Source organism: Alternaria alternata (assembly GCF_001642055.1).
Source record: "Alternaria alternata strain SRC1lrK2f unplaced genomic scaffold CC77scaffold_10, whole genome shotgun sequence".
NCBI lineage: Eukaryota > Fungi > Ascomycota > Dothideomycetes > Pleosporales > Pleosporaceae > Alternaria > Alternaria alternata.
This window is the reverse complement of record NW_017306199.1, coordinates 95884-114825: the sequence shown is the minus strand read 5'-3', so window position 1 is coordinate 114825 and position 18942 is coordinate 95884. Positions and strand designations below refer to the sequence as shown.

General features: G+C 52.3%; 3 protein-coding genes across 3 annotated transcripts; 1 reads left to right on the top strand and 2 right to left on the bottom strand.

Annotated features, from left to right (window-relative positions):
- Positions 1 to 3346: 3346 nt before the first annotated feature.
- On the bottom strand, positions 3347 to 4873 carry CC77DRAFT_64685 (globin-like protein). The gene has a single exon (XM_018532612.1). It carries the CDS (start codon positions 4657 to 4659, stop codon positions 3400 to 3402), a length of 1260 nt encoding a protein of 419 aa, XP_018385947.1. The 5' UTR covers positions 4660 to 4873; the 3' UTR covers positions 3347 to 3399.
- Positions 4874 to 5874: 1001 nt separating this feature from the next.
- Positions 5875 to 10097, bottom strand: CC77DRAFT_1020215 (hypothetical protein). Its single transcript, XM_018525000.1, has 4 exons — positions 8404 to 10097; positions 7268 to 8353; positions 6668 to 7219; positions 5875 to 6612 (listed from the first exon to the last, which is right to left on the bottom strand). Exons 1-4 carry the CDS (start codon positions 10015 to 10017, stop codon positions 6100 to 6102), a joined length of 3765 nt encoding a protein of 1254 aa, XP_018385946.1. The 5' UTR covers positions 10018 to 10097; the 3' UTR covers positions 5875 to 6099.
- Positions 10098 to 14687: 4590 nt separating this feature from the next.
- Positions 14688 to 18566, top strand: CC77DRAFT_1020213 (hypothetical protein). Its single transcript, XM_018524999.1, has 3 exons — positions 14688 to 15123; positions 15171 to 17903; positions 17986 to 18566. Exons 1-3 carry the CDS (start codon positions 14797 to 14799, stop codon positions 18127 to 18129), a joined length of 3204 nt encoding a protein of 1067 aa, XP_018385945.1. The 5' UTR covers positions 14688 to 14796; the 3' UTR covers positions 18130 to 18566.
- The last annotated feature ends 376 nt before the right edge of the window (positions 18567 to 18942 follow it).

The following is an 18942-nucleotide window of genomic DNA, read 5'->3' as shown; positions in this document are numbered from 1 at the left end:
TGGAAAAGGGGAGTGGAGCGGTGAGAAGGACCTGCAGCGGGAATGCGCGGGCTGCACGGGGCGAAAGGGAATCGTGCAAAGCGGGAGTACGTACCTGAGATAGATATAGACGGAAGAGAGGGCAGGGCAGGGGATGGCGGTGATGGAGAGCGTGGTGTTGGAGAGTCTGCAGGTACTTCTTTACTCGTTGCGCGTAGTTGCCCAGAAAGTCCAAATGACGCTAGTCTGGATTCGGCCTTGGGCGGATCCTTCCAGGGCTAGTTGACAAAAAGGGACCACGATGTGCGTGGTGCAGGCAGATGCGTGCGAGTCCAAGCGTCTGAGTGTCCACCACACTGACACTGGCACCAAAAGTTATACTGTCGCCTATGCAGAAGAATGAAGAAGCGAAACTGAGGTAGTCGGATAGTCCGCGGCGAGTGGTAGCTGAAGAAATGGGGCTGAGAGCCGTCTCTTGGATAGGATGCGCAGAGAATTACGAGAGCCCAATGACTGTCAACAATTGATGGTGACGTTGACGGTCCTCTACACTTTGGGCCGGGTTGCTGATTAGATTGCTTCCGCCCAACAATATGGTAGGCAACTTTTTGGTGTATTAAGATGGGGGCGCTGGTCGATCGTGTTCCTTCCTACCGCCGGCAAAAGAAAAGGTGAATCGTGGCTGCATCAGAGTCAGTCTTGCTTCGCTGACTGTGTCTCACTACCGTACCTTGCGCTGATTGGTCGTTGTGCTTCGGCCGTCGCAGTCGCAGTCTGTGATCTGGAGATGTGGTGCGTGTTAAAGGGAACGCTCAAGCATCCTTCTCATGGCATGGAGCAGGGCACGTTCAAATACACACGATCAATGCATCGCGACGCAGCCAACTGTGGAGCGACCCTATCCTTGCGTTCATCTCGCGCTCGCGACACTACAGCTTCACCATGACCTTTACTGTTAGCATGCCGCTGCTAGCTGTCAAGGAGCTGGGGCAGTCTTGCGACCTTGTTTGAGGCGTATGTGGCGCTTTTGTGCACAGATGAGGATCCACAAGCCGACGGTAGTGTACTCTTCATCCAACTTCAACGGCGATTAAGTTCTATTTCCCGTTGCAACAGCGATACCGCGACATGTACAGTGATATTCGTGAGTCATCGCAATCGCGATCGCGATGTCGATCTGTCTCGTCCCCTATTGTCTCCCTGTCTCCCCACCACACAAACACACACGCGTCGGGCTGCAGCACCAACAGCCATTCCGCGGTTCCTGGTGCAAGCCAGGATTAGGGAGCATGGGCCAAAAATGGAAGGCACATAGAAGGCCGCTAGAAGGAGGGAAGGCACGGTGCATAACACTTGCTTAGAGCGTGCAGCAGGCGACAAGACAGCGAGCCACCCACCGGCCCCGGCGCAAGCTGGGTTTGAGACAGCGAGAAGAAGCATAACACTTGAATAACCAACGCATTGCCTTTGCAGTGACATTTCCTATTGGCCGACGCTCGTTCATTTTGTGGAGGTTGGAGACGCCCCTCTGCCTTACGAGACACCCGCCGACGCCCCCTGAGCGCCGCCGAGTCAATCGTCCAGGGCTCGCGAACGGCAGGTCTGCGTCGTGTACACCGCCACCACGAGGCCGCATGTCAACGTTGTAGACCTGCATGAGTTCTGAGTTCTGAGAAATGAGAAATGAGTGCAACTGCAATCGAAATACTGCAATCGAAATATTTGCATCCTCTGCGATATGCCATGTCTCCCTGCTCTGCTCTTCCCGGCAAGCGCATCCCCCCTTAGCACGTCTTTGTTCGGCCAAGTCAGGTACAAGTCAGGTACTCTCTTACTTACCACTCCAGTTCTAGCCAAGCCCTCGCCCACCGACACCGACATTTGCATCTTTCTCCTGGCTTTGTTGCGGTGAAGGGGTCCCGCATATCGACAACTCTTTGCAGCCTGGCGCTCTTTCGGTATACTTCCGCCAGATCCGTCTGTGCTTGCGCGTCCCACCAAAGAATACGTCCATATTTGCCGGACCCACTCCCAGCCTCGTCGCGTTTCCATGACTGACACGAGCATCTTCGAAACGTGCTGTGCACGGTTTTTCCGTTGCACATCACAAAAGCATAATTATTTCTACACCGCACCCTACTCCCCGTAGCCGTTCATAATCCATCTGCGATCGACAGCACAAGCTAAATCTTATTTCTTATTGAATCATCGTTACATCGTCACGCGCACACAACATGTACTGTGCCAACTACGGCAGAGCTGCCGTAACTGTTTCATCCTCCACCGCCGACATGGATTCCTGGGAGCTATTCTTGTCTCCGAGACGCACAGGGCGCCTCATATTTCCTTGCGCTTTGTGTCATCGCAACTGGCCAGCCGGCGGTTGCGGCCCCAGCTCCTTTGACCAACGTTCCGGCGCAAGGATGACCTGTCGCAACCCTGTGTCTAAGGCTCACACACCATCCGAGCGCCCTTCTGTGCAATTTCTAGAAGTCGGCCGGATTGGTCACTCTGCGCACACCCTCACTCGCCCACACCCTGTCTTTTCCAGAAAATTACCCCTTTCGCCGGTGAGGGCTCCGGACACGAGCCGCCGAGATGACTCTGCTTGAATGACTGCATGCCGTCATCTCAGTTGGCGCCTGCTTTCTACCCGCCAGCCTGCCAGCCATCCAGAATTCTCCCCCATAACGCCTTGTTTAGGTCGTGTCGACAAATCAGAGCGAGGCGGGAGCGCGTACACTTCCGATGCGCGTCCAGCGGCATGAATATGCTACGGACAACGTTCAGAATTCGGCCCTACCGTGTCATACGATCCTACCGGCCCTGCTCTGCTGGCAGGTGAGCCTCATGCACCCCTTATGCTCGGTGATCAAGTTCAGTGGGTAAGGGAGAGAGGGTTCTCTGCATGGTCCCGAGGACATTGCCCTGCGTTTACCCAAGTACCGTGAAGCAAGTGTGCGACCTCTGGCCTGACCTGACCTGCTGTTACGACCGGGACTTCGGAAATGGTCAATGTCCTAGTACCTGACCGTACCCGTTGACAGCCGCGGTAGGATGATCTACAATCAAAGCTCGTCGTTCCGCTGCACGTTTGGGTGGGAACGTTGCAAATGGCGTCCTGAGGTATGCGCGTTTGTTGTGTACATCCCGAGTTAGTGGTTGGTACGCCGCCGCTGCACAGACAACACCCGTCAATAACACGCGCGCGGATGAGGCAAATCGAGTTGGATGTACTAACGCAGCGGGAATTTGATATGATAACTAATACACAGTTTACAGATAACGTACATGATGAATCACCAACCGGCTGACCCGATGTAAAGCAAAAAAAAGGACGGTAGCTTCATTCTACGCCAATCCTTCGTCTACGCCAATACTACGGTCGATCTCCATTATACACCCAATATTCTAATGCCTCTAGACCCTCGGTACTCCGCCGGTACCGAACAACTCCATCTTCACCCGTTCACTCGGCACGCCATAGCTCTTCAACTTGGCCTCAACGTCGAGCATGAATCGTGTGGGTCCACAACAGTAGTACACTGTCTTACCACTGTCCGCATGCAGGTGTTGCCTGTCAATCTTGTCTAGATCGACGCGACCTTGAATGGTGTAGTCGCGACCCTGAACTTCCCCTTCGCTTGGACTTGACGAGTAGTACACGGTATGCACGTTCTCATTTGCGGCAGCGCATTGGTCGAAGTCGGCTTTAAACGCGCGTGTGGCCGAGTTACGTGCGCCTTGGATCCAGGTTATCGGGCGATTCGACTTCTCGCTCGTCAGCGAGTTGAAGATAGATGTCAAGGCAGTCAAACCGACGCCTGCTGAAATGAGCACGACAGGCGCATCCGCATCCACCTCGTCCTTGTCGAGGAAGAAATCTCCAAATGGGTGCGAGACCTTGATTACATCCCCCTCGTTCTTCATGTCATGCAGCAGATTCGATATATAACCCGCATGCGTCATGTGTTTCTTCTTTCCCACCTCAATCCCTGGCTCTCTCTTGACACTTATTCTCAAATACTTCTTGCCCGGCGCGTCGCTCAGACTATACTGTCGCGCCTGCCACACGCCACCATCTAGCTCTTCCACGAATACATTGACCGAGATATACTGTCCCGGCTTGTAAATTGGTAACTTGAACTCCTTGTCCACTGGCTCGAGATAGAAACTTGTAATCTCATCACTCTCCTTTTCTTTCTTGGTAATGGAAAAGTCTTTCCAGTCAGGCCAGTAGGCCGTCTGTTTGTACATTTCGTCTTCTTTGCCAATCATCAGGTTGGCTAGTTGCCAGTACGCCGCTCCCCATGCTTCTAGAATTTCGGGTGTCGCGGCTTCACCCAACACTGTGCTCATTGTCTCGAGTAAATGTTTGCCGACAACGTCGTACTGGTCTGGGCGGATGAACAAGGATGCGTGCTTGTGGCATATCAGTTCGACGGCTGGCGAGAGCTTGCCTAGATCATCGATGTTGGCGGCGTAGGCGTAAAGAGCGCCGGCGAGCGCTTGGGCCTGGTGTCCGGTTGCTTGGTGGGTGTTGTTGAAGACATTCTTAAACTCGGGGTGTACTTCTAGGAGGTCGTGGTAGAACCTGGTTGTGATTGTGTTGCCGTGTTCGGCGAGGACAGGGACCGTGGCTTTGATCGTGCGGACTTGGGAGGGGGTTAGGGCGCCCATTCTTGCGGGATCGAGTAGTTGGAGTAGTATTGTTTTCTGCTGTCCTCCGTGGATGGAAGATGAGTTTTGTTGTCGAGAGAGGTGTTGGTTGCGATTATTGTTGTGGTTGATATGTCCGGAGATGGAGTGTACGGATTTTACGATTACCACTATTGAAGTAATAATGAAAACTGATATTCAATATTGAATTGCCACATCTTCACATTCCAAGCTTCTCTTTATATCGCATCACCGTTGCGAACACACCTGCAAACACACCATTCTCTTGTTTCCTACAAGACCCGCTGAAATGTGCATCTCCGCGGTGATACACCATTCTTGCCTTTTGAGCAAGCAGGGTTTCTTACCTAAAACTCGGAAGGGTCCACAGCACCCTCGTGAAAGCGTGACGGAAACTACGCCTGCCCAGATCAAAGCAGCTGTAAAAGATGACATGTATTACGTATGGCCCACGTGTGATTGACGCGGTTTTCCGGGCTTCGCTGGTTCCGCCACTTTTTCCGCTGCAGGGATGGTTGCGTGAGGATGTTCAGGTACGAATGTATGAAGTGGGTAGAGGCTGGTATAGGACTAGACTCCGAACGCAATATATGGGCACTCGAACATCTAGACGTCGTCTTTCTTACTTGCATGCGACGGGAGGGAGGTCATGTCGCGGGATCACCTGCTACTTTCGGCGAGTCGCGATGTATCTCTTGAAAACCTCTCAAACATCTACATTGTTGCCGGAGACCTGTAAACCTTCTCCTCGCAGTTATGCGTCCCGGGATTTCCTCTTCGCCTCAAGCCACATAACGATGTTGCAGTAGTTGGTGCCGTTGTATCCAGTGACTAAAAGTCACACCATCAACGTCAGATGGTTCTTCGCTTTTCTTTCCGAAATGCCGACTTCTTCCGATCGGAACGCGTGCTGGTCTTCCGTGTAGGGCACTTTGGTCAGCCTACTGCGTCCGCTGATGACAAAGTTTTTCAGAATATCTGGTGATGGAGCTTAAGAGTTACTGGATTTCTCCGTGGGAAGAAGGGAACTAAGAGTGCGTGTCTTGACCGCAGACCGAGAGGTAGGTTCATGGTATGGGAAGAGCGTCGCGCTATTTATCACGAACGGCACCGCGAGATCTATTGTTATCGATCTCGCAGCTGTTTCGCGCGACTTGTGTTATCGTGGACAGTAATTTGGGACTTCAAGGTGTAGAAGACCAACTTGAGTGCGTGCTTACTTATAAAAGTGAGCTTTAGCAGCTACGCGACTTCTAGAACTAATCTCTGCAGCATCCATCACGTTTTTGGTGTCTGATCATTAATGCGCACCATCTTGCTGTTGTTCAGTCGCCCAAGTGAATAGCTTTAAGAAGAATTTCAAACTAATATCGCACATGTGGTCCATCATCCGAATTATCAGTAGCTGGGTGTTCAGTCGGATATTACACAAAAATAAAATCAACCAGTCTTTGACCCTGAGTGTCGGCCTTCTGTTAGTATGCCATTTGCGCCCCAAAAAAGCGATAACAGCCCTGCAACAACAGTAATGGGCACTGCAGCATTCTGCAGATCATCTGGATGGTTATGTTGCCACCAACCCCAAAAGGCAAATGGAAGTGCCAGGATAAGAACATGATAGCACACCACGTAAGCCACAGAGATCTCGTGTCTAACTGTTATACCCCATGCTTGGTGCTCCATTGAATTGTCGTCCTTAATTGCGAACTTGGATTTCTTCCTTGGAACGCGGTCAATAACTCTCCTGTTGATGAGATGTGGTACGCAATTGTGGAAAAACCTCCAACGGCATGGGTCATTGCAGTTCATGAACATCGAAGCTTTGTGGCGGCTTATAAGAGGGTTTTTCGCATCACCCTTTGGAGGTGCTTTCGGGTTGTAGATGTATTCGACAAAATCGGTAGGCAGCTCTGGATTCTCCAAGAAAACGAGATCAGAAGCTACTCTGTCGAACTAGTGTCTTGTGTCAGCAATATCATAGAGTCCAAATCGTTGATCGGACTCGTACTCTCACACCGTCACAAGCTCCAATGCGCCAAATAGAGAACCACCGGCTGAGTAGACCGCGATGCTTCCGATAATGGTCTCTCAAAGATCGGAAGAAGCGGCTGTCGTTGGTAAAATCGTCGATTTCAATATGTTCCAGCTCCGCAGTCTTGTTGTACGGTTGGGTACCGAAGATAATCCACCTTAGCGAAGGTCGACTACCAGAGCCGGTAACTGAGGTAAGTTGTTGGTTAGCTGGAGAGGATTGCGGGATTTGGGCAGGAGCCTGTGGGTTGACAGTCGTTTGACCAGTTGTGGTAGCCTGCACACCTGTTGTTATTGTTGTAGTCGTCGTTGAACCCAATGGCGTTGGTGAAGTCCCTTGTTGTCCACCAGTCAATGTCGAGAAGGAGTATTTGATGTCGTCAGCCAATCTTCTCCACAAGGGTAGATTTGCCGAGAGTTTGGTGCATTGAGGCATGCTGGGCGATTCCGTCTCCAGACTTGGCAGTAAGAGAGTGACAACGTCTGCCTCTTCGGCGCTTATCTCTTTCCAGAGTCTGGTGCCGCACGGCTACACATAGTCAGCTTGCTGGTCACTCTGCACGAGGTCTCTACTCACACATCTCCAGATGAGACGTTTCTCGCTAGTTTTGAGAGCTCTCATACAGGGTGTCAGAGGCCACCAATCCCAATCTAACATCGTGAAATCTTCAACGAGCGATTTCATCTGGTTGCTGATCGACTTATCCTCCTCAGTTGAGATCTCCACGGAAGTTGCAGGCAGGATGTCTCTGAGTGATTGTGGAAGAAGCAGCTCCCGAAACCCATCAAGTAAAACCTCGAACGACCTGGAGTTGCGAAAGAAGTTTTCCATCTCAGTGACTTTTGTCATGAAGTTCTCATTCGTCTCGCCCTCCAAATCGAACCTCTCGTCTGAATCGCCACTATGGCTAGTTCCGGAGTCCGCATGGTCGAAATCCTCAGGTTGTCCGTTTACCTCTTCCACAAGCCGAAGCTGCACTGCGTCCCACTCATGTGAGTCTTCATCGGCGTGAGATGTGTGCGTGTAATCCTCCGCCCACATCTCTAGTCGCTTTGTCCGCATGCGAATTTGCTCCCCAGCTCTCCTTCCTGCTTCACTGTGTTCGACGTCAGGTGAATCTATGATATCTGCAATATTACTGCTTATCCTTATCCTTCCCTTCCGAGACTTTAGTAGACTAACGCTTTGCTTTTCCAGTTGGGTCTTAGCATCTATGAGCAAGCCACAGTAGAAGCTTTTGAGCAGCTTTCGCGCTTCGTTAGCAAATTCAGCTTTGCCAAGCTCATCTACTACCCTGCTGCACAATGCACGGAGTTCCGTATCATTGGCGAGCACATATGCGATGTGGGCCTTGGCATCTTCCTCACGTGGTGTCGTAATGTGTGAACTGACTGAACTAGTTTCAAGAGGATCATCGTCATCTGACATGTCGTCTTTCTCATGGTTCAGCATACTTTCTTCATGCACAAGCGTTTCGGACTGGCTTCCGCCGACGCTATCCTGCCCCTGAAGGGTAGACGCCGTTTCCAATAGCTCTTTCTCTCGTACAAAAACAAGAGCTAGCGCGTACACCTGGAGAGGTGCTTCTGCTATTTCCGACTTGAATTGCGATACGAATTGCCTTGCGTCATGCAAAAAACTACTAGAAGCGCTTGCAGATGGCTACATTCTATGTCAGTAAATGAATATAGATCGTGTTCAGTACCCCTTACTGCGACTAGCCCCTGAATTACGGCCAGCATGCGCACGCACTGAGCCATCTCTCCCATTAGACTCATTGCTTCGACCCAGTGTAGAAGATGATGCTGAAGGAAGACATGTACTGTGCCTCCATCTACGACATTCTGCTGGCTGCGCTCGAGGTGCTCGACCCAGTACCGGCACGCATATCGCAGCCCGTATGACAGACTAGTAGCCACTATGTTCTCTCCTGTCTCGCTTGATAGAGTGCTAGGCTCGGAGAGACTGCAGATATTCTGCCGAAGGCTTGTAGGCGCCGACATTAGCTCGATGCAGTAACCCGCCAGCTTCTTGTGAGCAGTCTTCTCATTTACATAGAACCTGTCACCACATCTATTTTGGTCGAACACGAAGTCGCGGAGCGAAGGGTGATACAGGCGGATTGGCTTGCTTTGATCATCCGGGATGTCGAGAATGTCGTCGAGGTCTTCTAGCATCGGTACAACCCCTTCGTCAAGGTCGAGTAGCTGGCCTAGAGACTGCGCAGAGAGAGGAGAGAATAGTGCTACTATACTTCCCAGAACATATTGGATGTTTTCCAGTAGACACTCCTGTTCTCCGATTGAGTACTCTGGTTGGATCAAGTTCTCTAGCGCTGTGGTGTAGATCTGGTTGAGGAGCTTCTCTGGACCGGTAGTAACTTCACCGTCGTTGCGCAGAATCATTTCCAGCCTCTTAGGTGCAAGGCGCTTTCCATCGTGGATAAAGCGACACGCAGTGGCGGCCCAGATGAACAGGCCGTCTGCGCTCTGCACCAGCTGCGCGATAATCTCTGCACCTGGCCAGTCAGCAGGGAGATTGAGTTTATGTCCAGTAAGCTGGAGGTCGTGTTGTAGGAGAAGGGCTATATCGTGGTCGACGATCGACCGCGATATGTGCTGCAGCACAACGTCTTGATGTTCTTCTTCCGGTATGCGGCCGAACACGTGCCTGCTTGTCAGCAGCACCCGCAGCCGGGCCCTCGTCAGCGATTGAGTCTCGAACAGCAGCCGCAAGATGATCTGGATGGTGCTGTAGCTGTGGCATTCATCGAGTGCGTCTACAACCAGAACGAGCGGGGCTGGCACTGGGTAGTCGCTCTCGCCAAGCTTCGACAATGGAGCGAGGACAAGGTGGTTCCACTGTTCCCCCAGAGTCCGGCTAGCAATGTCGGTGCGCTCTACGACTGCATCGCTAATGTACTGCCTTAATGCTGGCACATTGTTTGCAATGTCTACTGCAATGCTTGTAACAAACTTATTCGTAAAGCCTACACCGCCGCCGCCGTGCGGGAAAAAGAAGCTAGCCGCTAGACGCTGCTTCTCGTGATAGCTGCGCGCAACCGTCCGCGCAACCGTCGACTTGCCCGTGCCTACTAGCCCTCTAAGCCAGAAGATGTACCGGTCGTTTTGTGCATCTGCCCAGCTGTGTATCTCGCGCAGGAGATCAACGCGCGTGTTAGGGAGGCAGACAGGCTCGTGCTGTTGAGCGTACGAATCGAAGGACGCTTCTCTGATGTATGGAAGGTGGTAGAGAGGGTCGTCGGGTATGCTTAGCACATCGCTCAGATGGGCGTCCTCTATAGTGGACTTGTGATCCGTAGCCATTATGGTAGTATGGTATATCCGATGAAAACTACTAGGGCAAAGAGCAACGTACGTTAATGAATATCGACAGTAGTGGGCGCATGCGATGATTGGCGGTTGAAAGCGGGCGTCGGGCAGCAGCACTTGGCTACGGTTCAGCCTTGCCATGGTCGCCTACCGACATCTCACGGTGAGTTAGAACTCCATTTGGTTCCTCAAGCTTCCATTAAACATCAACACCAGCCACAGAGTGAAAACCAGGAGTGAACCAGGTCAGTAGATACGTCATGTACAGGACAATGAAAGGAAAGACGAGTTGAATAGCTGACAACATACCAGTTCTCAAAAGACGAACTTCAGGCAGATCTCAATTTCTTCCCCTTGACTTCGCGTATAAAGATCCGTTCACCTTCCACTCTTCTTTCCTCTCCACAATAACTCCATCATCTCACTGTTCTCTTTTGAAGGGGAGAGAAAATAAGAAAAAAAGAAGGAAACACGACGCAACCGATGATAACATGTCTGAGAACCAGAATTGCACAACAACAACAACAACAACAACAACAACAGAATCATTTTTTTTGTCCATTGCACTACTACTCCAAAATCATCATATAAAAATGGGAGGCCTAGAAGAGGCCCTTACGGACGCACATATCTCTCTCTCAAAACCAATGTGGACTTATCTTACAAACAACCACACCCTTCACTGCCTTCTTCTCCTCGCATCTCTCTCTCCGATCCAATCCTTGCCAATCCCTACCCCCCCAGATCCATCTTCTTGCTGCTGCTGCCACTGCTAGCGGTAGTCATTAGAGCTGTAATTTTGCCTATTACCTTGATATCCACCTCCACTACCACCACGTCCACCACCACGTCCACCCCTGCCACTACCCCTCCCTCCTCTATCATTATTCCCTTGATATCCACCACCACCACCACCACCGCCGCTATTACTACTACGTCCGAGTATCTCATCCGCCGGTCTATAAAACCTCTCATCCCTCAACGAACTCCCACCAGGTGCCTGTTGCGGCGGCGGCTGATTTCCAGCACTACCTCCGCCATTCATCCAAGCAGGTCGTTGTTGAGTAATTGGCGGCGGCGGAGCGCCGTAGCCAGAAGGAGGAGGAGCGAAGCCAGGAGGAGGAGCGAAGCCAGGAGGAGGAGCGAAACCAGGTGGAGGAACCCAACCCGGCGGTGGAGGGGGAAAGTTACCTGCAGCGAACGGGGGAGGAGGAGCAAAGTTACCGCCGGGACCAGGGAATGGAGGAGGAGGACCGCCATAGCCGCCTTGGTTCCCACCGTAACCTCCTTGGTTGCCACCGTAATTGCCGCCGCCTCCACGCCCGTTCTGGTAGCCTCCTCCTCCTCCTCCTCTTCCACCGCCATTGTGGTAGTTGTCGTTGCCGCGGCGGTCATTGTTGTAATTGTTGTTGTTGCCGCCACCGCCACCTCGCCAACCTCCTCCTCCACGACCTCCGCCACGACCACCGCGGAAACCGCCGCGTTCATTGGAGCGACGTACGGATTCTGCTTCACCGGGGCTGAGCGCCGGTTTGGGTAGTTTGACGCCAGGGAGGAGGGCGGACTGGTGTGCTCGAGCGGAGCTCAGACTAGGCATTTCGTAGTATACTCTGTTATCCGTCGTAAATTAGCATTTAGCCACTATTATCTCGCAAGTAGAAGAAAGGAAAGAGAAAAAAACTAGTGTAGGGAGAGGGAAGAACATACCTCATGCTCCTGTCCTGCGTAACCTCAAACTCCGTGATGCCCTGCGCATCAAATGGCGGAACAAGCTGACTGTCCATGACAAAGAGATCATGTGGTTCAATATCGCCATGTAACGCGCGACTTTTCGTCGGGTCGATCTTGTGCTTCTGCTGGCCCTTGCGGTACAGCGCTTTCTCCACGTCGTCAAAGAGACCGCTTTCCTGGGAGAAGATGAGAGTTTCTTTACCAAACTCATTGCGCTTCCTCTCGTCGTCTGAGAGTTCGGGGTACTTGGTCGCCATGGCGTCGAGCAAGCGCTTCGAGTCGATAAAAGGCAAAATGGCAACGCCCTGCCAAGCAAACTTCTTGCCATTGAGATCAATGGGGAAATCTTGGGGGTAGAAATCCACAATGCTACTATCGGGATCTTCCATGAGGATACGGAAGGGCTCGGGAATAGCGTGGTTCGACGCGGCGGGCAATACACCCATGAGTTGCTCGTATGGGTGGAAGGGCGTGCCCTTCTCGAACAACTTGCGCGGATCCATGTCTTCGAGACCGACAAAGTCGGCGGCAAAGGGGGCGTAGTGGTGGGGGAAATACCAGGTCCAACTAGGGCAGCCTTGCATATAGTAGGCCAATACCCAGCAGAGACCCTCGGCGTACTGACGTGCAACTTTGTTGCGGAAGGCGATGTCATTGGGGTCGACGCCGAACTTTTGCTCGTAGTAACGCTCCTCGTAGCCGTCCTCCCAAAGCATGATGGTATCTTCTTGTGGGCCATCTTCCTTCTTTGGGGTCTCGACAGCCTGGGCAGGTGACTCAGGGATGACGGGCGTGTTGCGACCAGGTGTACCGTTGTCAGCATCTTCTACCTCATCTGCTTTGCGCTTTCCAAGGACGGCAGTTTCGCCCTCGGGAGCGGGCTCTGCCGGGGTCGGCTCAGGCGCGGCTGTACCATCAGCCTTGGCCTTCATGAGCTCCTTGAGTCGAGCAGCTGCGCTCTTGTTGGACTGAGCGTCTCGGGTATGCATGATATCCTTGTGCACATCGCGCACTTCCTTTGACTGCGCATCCTTGGGGTCGAAGAATACTATACCTGCGCTGGTATAAGTGTCGGTACTCTCCTTGGCACGCTTGAAGCCAGGCGGGCCGCTTGCTTCGGTTCGTTGGCGCTTGTTGTTGTTGTTCTGTGCCTCGCGTCTAGCCCTGTTTGCTGCCTGGCGATCCGAAACTTCCTTTCGCTTCTTGAAGATGCCAGCTTCTCGGCTGGCCAGAGCGGACATGATCTGCTGTACACGACGCATGTCTGGGAAACCGTCTTTGGTCACATAATCATCCATATCAGCGGCGAGATCGCGCCAGATGCTGATGAGTAAGTCGATACCCTGGTCTCGAATCTCAAGACTGGGCAGATGTGGCAAGAAATCGTTACCGACAAAGAAACACATAAAGACCCAGTCATCGAGTGAGCGTTCTAGATCATACTTGAACTTGCGCTTTGGCGTGTCCATCTCTACTGCCAAGTATTCGCGCAAAATATTGGTATGTAGCCAAATGAAGGGCTTGAGTTGGTGCTCAGAATTGGACCACTCTTCAGCGGCTTCCTCTTCGGTGAGCTTCTTGCCATCGTCGGGGAATTCACAGTTGTTTCGAATATGTCCTTTGCGGCCGCAGCGGGTGCAGACCTTGTCCTTACCCGAGTCGTAGAAGACATCTTCTCTGAGAACACGGAAATAAGGCTCATGGGTAGCAAGACTCAACATGATCAGATCGGCATCCAAGCCGTAGATAACGTGTGAAGTGTTGGGGTCATGGGTAGGCATAGAGCGCTGTGAGCGGATAAAGTTCATAATTTTGTGTTCTCCCTCACCAGGCACAGATGCATCGGAGATGATGACTTTCATGTCCTTCCACGAGGGATCGGTTGTGAACTTGTAGGCACACCAGTATTGAAGACTCTCGGCAAGAAGATGCATGAAAGGGGTACCAGGCGTGATTGCATTCGAGTCCCAGGTCTTTTCGATGACCTCTTCGAGACTGGAAATGTCCTCGCCACGACTTGCTTTCTGCGAGTTGAGCATCTTTTGGAATTCAGCACGCTCGTCGTCCTTTTCCTTTGCCTCTTTTGCGGCACGGAAACGACGCGAACGCTGCTGGTTCATCTTGGCACGAGGCGCAACGCCATCGACTGCCATGTAGAGAAGCTTACGGGGACGGACCATGCCGACACAGCGATCAGTGTACTCGAAGATGGCCATCATCATGTCGGCCTCAGTCTTGGGCGCAGGCTTATCTTCAGGGTGCGAGCAAGGATGGACAATGCCGTTCATGTCGAGGTATAGGTTGTCGAACTCTTCGCCGTTGGGATTGGGGCCGGTGCGGTCTACTGGGATGACATGGTCGCCGACCTTTTTAGGCAGCTCCTCTTGCACAGTGGATACGATCTTGGGGTATTTCTGGCTGAGCCAGCGGAACATGGCTGGGACACCCATGATGGCGGTGGTAGGGGAAAGTAGCTGGGAAGGGTATTATTGCGAAAGCGAGAGCGCGCGTACTGAGATGTGAATATCTGAGTAGTACTGCGATGATAGTGAGAGATCAAAGGGTGGCGATGAAGCTCCTGTGGATGATGCGCCGATGAAAAGAAAGAGACTGCCCCAGGGCGATGAAAGTGCTGTCCTCCTCTTGTCACTCTGGATAATATCCAGGAGCACGTTATTTGAACCCTTTTCGCGCGACACCGAGTTGCGCACGAGATGGATGGGTGATGGAGGGTGAGGGGGGGAGAAGAGGTTGTTGAAGTAATGGACGACGCGCTCTTCGCAGACAGTCGCGGCCGAGACGTGGAGTCGCGGTTTTGCCGACGCCGACCCGCCGACGTGAGCAGGGGTAAGAGGCTGAGCAGGGGTAGTGGGGGCTCGTGCGCTAAATTATACGCGGAGCACGTCGTGTCTCCACGTAGTAGAATTACACGAGAGTCTTGGAGGAGTTCAACCATGGAGTCGTAATACCCGGAGTCATAATACTCTACATCTGCCAAAGTCGTAATCCTCCATGGAGTCATAGTCCCCTACATCTTTCAAGATGATGCGAGTTCTCGAGGCCAACGCGCCTCCCAAGCAAAGGGCCACCGACACCATCAGCACTCTTAGCGGGAGGCTGACGAGCGCAACCCTCCTCGAAGACCGTCGCGCCGCCATCCTCGGCCTCCGGAGCTTCGCCAAAGAGTACCCGGCCTCGGTCGCATCCGACGCGCTCAAGGGACTCATCGAGGCCCTGACCAAAGACAGCGAGGATGTCGACACGCTCAAGGTGGTGCTCGAGACGCTGCTCATGCTCTTCCACCCCGACGAGCACAGCCCCGAGGCCTCGCCAGAACTCGAGTTTCTGCTGGCAGACCAGTTCTCACAGGTACGTCCTGTGCTTGTATCAACAACCTAGTGCTGAGCTTATGGTAGCGCCAAGACAACATAACGCTTCTCCTCGACCTCCTCGACACGCCCGACTTCTACTCCCGCCTCTACTCCCTGCAGCTCATCCGCGCCATCTCCCTGGCCCGGCCCCAACGAACACAGGAATGCGTCCTCACAGCCCCCGGCGGCATCGAGCGCCTGGTAGCCACGCTCGACGACCCCCGCGATGCCATCCGCAACGAAGCCCTCGTCGTCCTCACCGACCTGTCCCGCACCTCGACCGAGCTCCAGAAGCTCTTCGTCTTCGAGGATGCCTTTACGAAAGTCTTCAACATGATCCACCAAGACGGCGGGCTCACACAGGGCGGCGTCGTGGTCCAGGATTGTCTGAGTCTGTTGGCTATCCTTGTGCGAAACAACGTGTCCAACCAGACCAACATAAGGGAAATGGGCCACGTCGCCCGCTTTGCCGCGCTTCTGCCAGGAGGTAATAAGCCGAAAAAGGCACGCCCAGGTGTAGAAGACGAGGATGAATGGGTCAGCCCACAAAGCGATAAGAACATCTGGGGGCTGCTAGCCATCATGCGCATGTTCCTCGTCAAGGGCAGTGCGGGCACACTACAGAACCAGAATGTCTTCCAACAACATGGCCTCGTCCGACAACTTTTGAACTTCACTTTCGACCCTGCAACCGCCATGCCCATCAAGATCGAGGCTCTCAACACCCTCGCCGATCTCATCAGAGGCAATGCTCGGCTGCAAGAAGGATTCGCTGGAGAGCAGGTCAGGCCCATCGTTGAACCTGCAACTAATGGCGCTACTTCTCCCAACGGCGTAGCCTCCGTATACGTTATCGAAGCCCTCCTCAACCTTGTCCTCTCCCCAGCACCCAATGAGCTGTTTGATTTGCGCAATGCAGGCTGCGAGTGTATCAAGTCCTACTTCTACAACCACGTACAGATAAAATCCCATTTCCTCAACCGCGCCATCGATGGCCACGAGGGCGGTGACGAAACAGCGAATGCCTTGACAATCCTGATGGCGGGACCACAAGTACCACCCACGGGCGACCCATACAGGATCTGGTTTGCAGCAAATCTCATCTATCACCTCATCTTCGATGACGACCAGGCGAAAAACACGCTCATGCAGGTCAAAGAGGGCGATGCAGAGAGTGGAGAGGAGGTCGTCACATGTATACAAACACTCACAGCAAATCTTATCGCTAGTCTGCAACTCGGCGAAGACGAACGCATATCAGTAGCCTACCTCATGCTCCTGCTCGGCTGGCTCTTCGAAGATGCAGGCGCTGTAGACGACTTTTTGGGTGAAGCGAGTAGTTTGCAGAGTCTGGTACAGGCTGTTCTCACACCCGGAGAAGATCGCGTCATGATACGTGGGCTGTGTGCGGCGCTACTGGGAGTTGTATACGAGTTCTCAACTAGAGACTCCCCTGTGCCACGGCGCGAACTTCAACCCGTACTCATGTCGAAGCTCGGCCGCGACAAGTATCTTGATGCTATTGCCGAATTACGGCGGCACCCGCTTGTGCGTGACTTTGAAGTCTTGCCGAAGACTGGGGGTGGAGGGGGAAGTCTGCCCGATATCTTCTTCGACGAGGCTTTTGTGGACTTTTTGAAAGACAATTTTAGCAGGCTATCGAGAGCGATTGACCGTAACCCGAATATTGAACAGCACCAAAGTCACGACGGTGTTGACCGAGATGTAGTCGATGCGCTTCGTGGGGAGAGTAACGAGAAAGAGCAAACCATCCAAGAACTACGCGCGCAGCTCATGACGCTCGAGCAGAAGATTGATCAAGAACAAGCTGAACATCGCAAGACTCAGCAGTCCGCCGAGGAGCAACGCAGTACGCTGAAACGTATCAACGATAAGTTGCACGACGATATCGAAAAGGAAGCCGCGAAGAAGGATCGTGAGCATAGGCAAGCGATGCTAGAAACGGAAAACAAGTACAATCTCCAGATTGTCGCTTTGAACAACAAAGTACAACAAACGAGCAAAGACGCGAATCTTGCTGTCGCAAAGGTCAGGCAAGAGTACGAAGAGCAGCTCCACGATGCACATGGAACGCGCACCGAGTTGGAGCGGAGGTTGGGTGCGAGCGAGAAGGCGAGACAGGAGGCTGTCGAGAATGTGAAGGGCTTGCAGGAGACACTATTACAAACACGGGCTGAGGTATCGACCATTAGCGAAACTCTACGCAACGCACAGAGTCATGTGCAAAACAGCGAGGCGCAGCTGCAATTGCTGAATGAGGAGAAGGAGCGGGTTATCAAGGAAAAGGAAAGCCAGATCAAGCAGCTGGAAGAAGAGATGGAAGGAAGACTCCAAGAAAAGGACGCGCGACTCCTGGAAATAGAGGCCGAACACGAAACCGCGATACAACAAGCCGGATCGGAAAAGAGTGGCTTGCAATCTGCCTTGGAGAAACTGAAGAAGGAGAACCAGGATCTCAAGACGAAAGCGCAGGATGCGACGTGGAAAGTTAAAGAGGCAGAAGAGAAACTACGGAAAGCTGAAGCAACTGTCAAGTCGACGGAAGATAAACTGCGCAAGGCGGAAGCTAGCGCCAAGGCTGCTGCTGCTACCTCTCAGAAGGGCGGCGGCGCTGGCACCAACAAAAACGACAAAGAGATCAAGGAGCTGAAGGAGAAGTTGAAGAAGGCGGAGGAAGCGGAGAAGGAGAAGGCGACCGAGTTGGAGGATTTGATCATGGTGTTGAGTGATTTGGAGGAGAAGAGGTCAAAGGATAAGGTATGTCTTTCTCTTTTCATTCGTGGCAACCATTGCTGCGAAAGGCGTGTAGTGTGGATGATGTTGGCTAACGGCAAAACAGGAACGGCTCAAAGCTCTTGGAGAGGAGGTGTCGGATGATGAGGATGAGGATGACGAGGATGAGGGTGATGATGACGATGAGGATGAAGAGAGTGATGAAGATGAGGAAGGGGAGGACGATGAGGAAAAGGAGAAGAAGAAATAGGCTTGATCGAGATGAAATCCGAGAAAACATTTGCTGACCGTGATTAATAATGTTTCTTGGTTTTGCGATAAATCGCGTGTGAGGAGCATATATATAGCTTGAGCAGAAACAGCTTCTTGAATGTTAAAGACGCGAATATCATGTCAACTTGCGATCTTGAGATTACATCGTCGCTAGCTTAGGTAGAGCGTAAAGGCTGTAGCTATACAGCGTTTGGAAAGGCTAAAGGAAGATATTTTCGAACGTTACAAAAAAGGTCAGGGTGTTAAGTATTCTCGAACTGCTCTTTTATGCTATGGCTGTTCTATCGTTGATCTAAACGTTATTGCAATAATTCGAGGAAGACTTCTTTTTTTACTCGCGCTGTTTATCCCTCTTCTTCCTAGATAGTGTTGGGGATAGTAGGGGATGCGAGGAAGAGGAAGAGGAAGAAGAAGAAGCAGGAGGAGGAGGAGGAGACTGTATCTTCTTCGAAGTATGGCTCGGAGGGCAGATGGCATAACTCCCCTAGGAATAAGAGCCCAGAAGGATTAGGGGCTAAGGGGGCAGGGTTTGGAAGGAAGGTAAGGCAGGAGAAGGCGAACCAGGCTCGTTCTTCCGTATAGTATTGCCTAGGTAGATGGTGGCCTAAGGGTATACACAGTGTTTTGTTAGTAATATAGCAAGGGACGATACACATTGTATACCCCGACTTTTAACCCCGACTACTAATTCCCCGAAACCGTGGACGTTTATCATTGCCTGTATAAGCAGTACCCTAGATATATATACACCATCTACTCACAACAGATCAACCCTCAACCTATCCAGCAC